This window comes from Echinops telfairi, unplaced genomic scaffold, assembly GCF_000313985.2.
Source record: "Echinops telfairi isolate 266 unplaced genomic scaffold, ASM31398v2 ScPeMD7_2010;HRSCAF=2546, whole genome shotgun sequence".
Lineage (NCBI taxonomy): Eukaryota > Metazoa > Chordata > Mammalia > Afrosoricida > Tenrecidae > Echinops > Echinops telfairi.
The window spans coordinates 15,299,928-15,306,876 of NW_022105908.1; the positions used below are offsets into that span (position 1 = coordinate 15,299,928).

Below are 6,949 nucleotides of genomic sequence, written 5' to 3' on the forward strand. Positions count from 1 at the left end.
AAAAAAAAAAAAGAAGTGGAGAGCAATATATAAACTTGACTGACAGGGTTTTTTTAAATGAATCCTTTCCCTCCTCCCTTTTGAGATGGCTCCCTTTATGCTCAGTAGGATAGCAATCACAATTAAGCATGTTACCAATCACACAGAGCTGTTAGTGATTCTTACCCAAACCCATCAGAAAAATGAACGTCATTTAATTGGAGTAACAAGGGCGATGGCTGGAAGATCCTTATTAAATAATTCATTGCATTGCACCTCCCTGACAGAACAGAAGCTCCTTGGCAACCGGAGTATTTGCTTTATTCGTGTTTGTGTCTCTAGCACAATTCCAGGGATAGAGTGGAGCTCAATAAATGTGTATTGAACACGTGTTTTTTCTCTATATAAAGCAGGATACAGAATCTCATCCTATCATAGCTTTTCAGAATAAATTCTACAGTTGGTACATTAGGAACTAGATCACATACATCTTTCAACAGTGCTTTATTCTGACCACTTCCGATTGAATTGAAATGTGCTGTTACAGGGACCAGTGACATTCAAGGATGTGATTGTGGAGTTCAGCAAGGAGGAGTGGAAATTACTTAACCCTGCTCAAAAGACCCTGTACAAGGAGGTGATGCTGGACAACTATAGGAACCTGGTTGCAGTGGGTGAGAAAAACTTTCGGATATCGAAGGCCTAGTAGTGTGTATTTTCTTTCCAGTTGCTAGAACATGTGAGGTCCTTATGAGGTTCAATAATAGTATAGTAGCTTTAATTTCAGGGGTCAAAGTTGATTAAAACACTCTGGGTTTATATTTAGAAAAAGTATCTATGTCTCTGCTAGCCCACTGAAAGAATATAAACTCACCACGGCTGTGTGAGATCGTCATTGCTCGCTTCTGTCCTTCAGCGTCTCTACATCGCAAGAAATTTGCACCATTTTCTCTCTTCTATTACTAGGCTATCGCGCAAATAAGCCAAATACGGTCTTCAAGTTGAAACAAGGAAAAGAACCATGGATATTAGAGGTAGAATTTCCACGGAAGAGCTGCCCTGGTGAGTTAGCAACTCTTTTTTTATATTATTTATCTTTTGAAAACATTATCAGGAAGTTCCTTTTCAATGCCCTATAGTTCTAGAAATGACTGAGAACATTTGATCTGTATAGGAAGGAAACCTCAATTGATTCTCAGTTTTCATTCCTTTGCTTGACATTTTAAAAATAGATTTATTTCTCTTTCTTATATGCAAAATCCATTCCCTGCGAAACCTTTACTTTGACTCTTTCTCTAGAATGCTTGGTTCTTCACACCCTTCTATTGAAGTATACAGCTGTAATCTGAAAATGATGATAAATTGGCCTATATTTTTTCCCTACATTCCATCTCCCCCTTTCACTAAAAATGAAATTGCTCAGACTTATTGTCAGTACATTTTAACTTCCTGTTTTCTCTTTAAATTCTGAAATGAGAGTATGAATCATTATGTCTTAAATTAATTGTATTATTTCAGATTCAGTAACCTCCTTTAGGTGATGTTTGCCCTTTACACGCAATGCTGGTTGTCTTTTCTAAAAATCTACTGTCTCTTATTTAGAGTGCTCTAACACTAAGATAATCTCACCCTGATTCCATAAATGCTTTTCATATGTTTTCTGACAAGTGCACTGAACTAGTGCAGGGACAGGAATAATACTTGGTATATAATAGTTGCTTATTAAATATATGTTGAACTAACATTTTATTCCCAATAAACACTCTGTCTTTTGTGGTCTATACTCTTCAGAGTAATTGCTTCAATTCTCATGACACAAAGCATTAGTTTTATAATGAAAACTCTTGACATTTATATCTCTAGCATCTTTGTCGTACATGTGTCCTTGTATCATATTTTACCATCTTACAGAATAGTTCCATTGATCTCTGCTTTCTTCCTAACATTAGACACCAATTATTAACTTAAATTCTCATAGTGATTGTCTAATGCAGTAAATTTATATTGCCAGTGACATTTATTATGTGCCACTGACTAAGGCATTACAGTATAAATGTAAATTTATTTCATGTCTGATCCTCTTTTATGCACTGTAACATATATCTTTGTGTTTTCAAAACTCAGGCCAGGCTCCTTTTTATCTAGAAATAACTTCCACACAGGAGATTTTCTTGTGTGTATATTCAAGGTAACGCTGTACACACTTTTTTTATAGAACATTTCATTGTGAATGATGTGACTCTATACAAAACATACCAGTTTTACGCTCAGCAACTCATCAGACCTCCAAAAGCCTTGTCTTGTTTCAATACTTTTTTGCCTATGTCCGTCTTGTTGAATGCTGTCTTTCCCTTCACCCAATATTGGCACCGTTTGCCCCTAGTCTGTGACTTCTTCTTCCTTCTTTTCTCTCCCACCCTGGTAACCACCAAAGCCTACTCAAAACCCTAATTTTGCCATCTAGGTTTTCAGGAATAAGGCCATTTACTGTGGCTTCTTTATCCAATTTAATCTTTTCCTTCGTGTTTTTCATAAACACATTTGTCGAACAATTTTCCTTATCACCCTACCTACTGTTTATTATTCTTAATGGGCCCACAACATTCTCTTGTCCCTTTTCGATGATGCTTTCAATATCTTTTGTTCTCTGTGACCCATTCTTTGTTGTTGCTTTTTTCTAAATCATTTGATTAGGGGCTCATACAACTCTTATCACAATCCATACATATATGAATTGTGCAAAGCACATTTGTACATCCATTGCCCTCATCATTCTCAAAACACTTGCTCTCCACTTAAGCCCCTGACATCAGCTCCTCATTTTCCCCCTCCCTTCCCGCACCGCCCCCCACCTCACTCATGAACCCTTGATAATTTATAAATTATTATTTTGTTATAGTTTACACTGTCTGACGTCTCCCTTTACCCACTTTTCTGTTGTCCTTCTCCCAGGGAGGAGGTTATATGTAAATCCTTGTAATCAGATCCCCTTTCCACCTTACCCTCCCTCCACCCTCCCAGTATCACCACTCTCACCACTGGTCCTGAAGGGATCATCTGCCCTGGATTCCCAGTGTTTCCAGTTCCTATCTGTACCAGTGTACATCCTCTGGTCTAGCCAGATTTGTAAGATAGAATTGGGATCATGATAGGGGGGAGGGGAGGAAGCATTTAGGAACTAGAGGAAAGTTGTATGTTTCATCGTTGCTACATCGCACCCTGACTGGCTCGTCTCCTCCCCCAGAACCCTTCTGTAAGGGGCTGTCCAATTGCCTACAGATGGGCTTTGGTTCCCACTCTGCACTCCCCTTCATTCACAATCATATGATTTTTTTGTTCTGATGATACCTGATACCTGATCCCTTCAACACCTCATGATCGCACAGGCTGGTGTGCTTCTTCCTTGTGGGCTTTGTTCCTTCTGAGCTAGATGGACACTTGTTTACCTTCAAGCCTTTAAGACCCCAGACGCTATATCTTTTGATAGCCTGCCACCATCAGCTTTCTTAACCACATTTGCTTATGCACCCATTTGTCTTCACCGATCGTATGGGGGAGGTGAGCACACAATGATATGTTTTTTCCCACTCAAGATTAAATTGTTTATTGATTACACATGATAGTGGATGATATATAAGTTCCAACTCCATCTGTAATTTCATCTGCTACCATTATTCAATTTAGATATATCGCATAGGATGTGCCAACAACCACTTTTTATAAGCAAATAAACTGTTAATTAATTAGCTTGGGTGACCATTTTTAATGGTGAACTCCAGGTTACAAAACAGCAACTGTCAGTGCAACTAACAACGAAGGTCTCTGACAACAAGGGCTCCTCTGCCCTAGCAGTCGTCTCACGTGATTTGTAAGGATGTTTCCAATCAACCTGGCACCGCCCTCAATGGAGGCTACACTTCACACTGTCGGGGCAGTTTATACCAAGATGGCTTAAGAGTAGACTAACTTTACACAGCACATTTCAAAAAGACATTTATTTAGCGTTATGATCAGACTATTACATTTAGCAATCAACAGCATGGGTTCAAAAAAAAGAAAAAGAAAAACTACATTAAAACCGCTTGTTGGAATGCTTTATACTTTCCACAGAACAGAAACTAAAATAACCTGTTATTCAATTAGTCACAAATACAGTCCTCAAGTTCTTTTGCCCATACACATGAGTATTGTCTAAAACATGTCTTCTTGTAGCAGCTAGGCCCTGCCACCACTGTGCTTGGCTGAGTTCACAAATCTGTTGTCACCTGTAGCTTCCCTGTCACCTCTCTGGCTCTCCTCCCCTGCTAAGCTTTGTTTCCTGGTCATCATTTAAAATCTTCTGCCACTGCCATAACTACTGCTACTGTTTGAGCCACCATAGCCACCTTGGTTTCCGCCCCGACCAAAGTTGTCATTCCCACCGAAACCACCACCTCGGCCACCACCGAAGTTTCCAGAACCGCTTCGACCTCTTTGGCTGGAGGCGGCACTGGCCATCTCTTGCTTCGACAGGGCTTTTTGTACTTCACAGTTGTGGCCATTCACAGCGTGGTATTTCTGAATGACAATCTGATCTCCGGAGTCATGGTCATCAAAAGTCACAAAAGCAAAGCCTCTCTTCTTGCCACTGCCTCGGTCAGTCATGATTTCAATCACTTCAATTTTCCCATGTTGCTCAAAATAATCTCGTAGGTGGTACTCCTCAGTGTCTTCTTCGATGCCACCGACAAAGATCTTTTTCACCGTTAAATGGGCACCTGGTCTTTGCAAGTCTTCTCAGGAGACAGCCCTCTTTGGTTCCACGACTCTGCCATCTACCTTGTGTGGCCGTGCATTCATGGCTGCGTCCACCTCCTCCACAGTGGAGTAGGTGACAAACCCACAGCCTCTGGAGCGGTTGGTGTTTGGACCTCTCATCACCACACAGTCCGTAAGGATCCCCCGTTGCTCAAAATGGCTCCACAGACTCTCATCTGTTGTTTCAAAGCTCAATCCTCCAAAAAGGGTTTCCACAGCTGTTCGGGCTCTTTAGGAGACTCTGACTTAGGCATGACGGCAATGGGGAGAAAAAGCCTGAATGATACTTCCTCCGCGGCATTCACAAGCAGAAATCAATGATATGATTTTTTTGTTCTTTGTTGCCTGATACCTGATCCCTTCAGCACCTCATGATCATGCAGGCTGGTGTACTTCTTCTATGTGGGGTCTGTTGCTTCTCAGCTAGATGGCCACTTGTTTCTTTTCAAGCCTTTAGGACCCAAGACACTATATCTTGGTAGCCAGGCACCATCAGCTAATTTCACCACATTTGCTTATGTACCCTCTTTATCTTCAGCGATCATGTGGGAAAGGTGAGCATCATGAATGCCAGTTTAATAGAACAAAGTATTCTTGCATTGAGGGAATACTTGAATGGAGGCGCAATGTCCATCTGCTACCTTAATACTAAACCTATACATATATGTACCTAGATCTATTTCCACATCTTCATATATAAATATATTTACGTATATGCATGCCTTTATTTAGACCTCTATAAATGTCCTCTGCCTCCTAGCTCTTTCCTCTATTTCCTCTTACCTTCCTCTCATCCCACTATCATGTTCAGCCTTCATTGGGTTTCAGTAATTCCTCTCCGTTACATTACCCTTGGTCATGTCCTAACAGGCCTCCTACACCCTCTTCACCATGGATTCGGATCACTTGTTGTTCCCTTGTCCCTGGGTTTGTTAACACCACTTCCTTTCCCCCCACCTCTCCCTCTCCCATGTCCCCCTGAAACTGTCAGTCCCATTGTTTTTTCCTTCGGGTTGTTCATCCAGCCTATCTTATTTAGACAGACCCGCAGAGGTAATAACATGCACATAAACAAGACAGAGAAAAACCAAGCAACAAAATAAAACAAAACAACAACAAGCCAATGACAAAAACAAAACAAAACACAACACAACAACAAGAAAGAAAAGCTTGTAGTTAGTTCAAGGACTGTGTTTTGGCCTTTCGGAGTGTTTTCGGTCAATTCTGATGGGGCACCATGCCCTGGCTCCAAAGTCTATTTTTGGTATATCTTGGGGACTTTGTTGTATTGTTCCCCTTGCTGTTCTGTTGCACCCCCTTAGTATTTTGCCTTGGTGTAGTGGGATCAGATTGGGTGGAATTCCCACACTGTGTCTCCAGTATTGTCCCCTGTAGGGCTATGGGTCAGTGAGGGATGTCCTGTTTCATAGTGAGGCCAGTTATATGGTCTTCTCTGTGGACTGGCTGCTCTGAGTGGGAATATCATCGTCAAGGCTTGGTGGCCCAGGATGTACTCCACTCTCTCTTCCTCCCCCTTCATTTGCTCCTGTGTGCTCTGATCAGACATGTCCCTCTGCCAGAGCTTCAGATTCAGTGCTGTCCTCTGAAATAAATGCTTCTGGGGGGAAGGGCAGGTGTCCATGTAGTTGGGATTGGGGTTAGCCCCTCAGACCTCTCCACTGATTTCCTACTCCATCCCCGCATGTTGCATTCACATCTTGGAGCACTGGGTTGAAATCTGGTTCCTCTTTCCCTACGGAAATATAAACAATCCCCTCCCCTTGGGTGGGTTAGTGCGCTGTGCCCCGCTACCATATCTTTTTTTTTACCATTTCCCTTCCTCCTTTTAAGGTGGCTACCATATGTATCCCTGTATTTGGTCTGGTCCTTGCCATACTACCTGGTCCTCACCCCAGGAATGTTTGTATACAATAGCTTTTTCCCTATGCCCCTTTTGCATTTTCTTTTAAAAGCTTACCTCAGCAGACTCATGTTGTACTTGCCCTTTTGTGCTTGGCTTATTTTGCTTAGCATGATTTCCTCCAGTTCTTCCCATGCAGCGATGTGCTTCATAAATTCATCACTGCTTTTTTAGCAATGCATAGCACTCCATTGTATGCATGTAGCACAGTTTTTTTTAATCCACTGGTCAGTTGATGGAAACTTGGGTTGT

The 6,949-nt window shown here is 41.6% G+C and overlaps 1 protein-coding gene and 1 pseudogene across 1 annotated transcript in view; one reads left to right on the top strand and one right to left on the bottom strand.

Moving 5' to 3' along the window:
- Positions 1-6,949, top strand: part of ZNF25 (zinc finger protein 25) — a 32,818-nt gene that overhangs the window by 21,300 nt on the left and 4,569 nt on the right. Inside the window, exons 2-3 of the mRNA XM_030886516.2 lie at positions 527-653; positions 946-1,041. Of these exons, the coding sequence (XP_030742376.2) occupies positions 527-653; positions 946-1,041 (223 nt within the window). The remainder of the gene's footprint in view (positions 1-526; positions 654-945; positions 1,042-6,949) is intronic.
- On the bottom strand, positions 4,210-5,030 carry LOC101649112 (annotated as a pseudogene).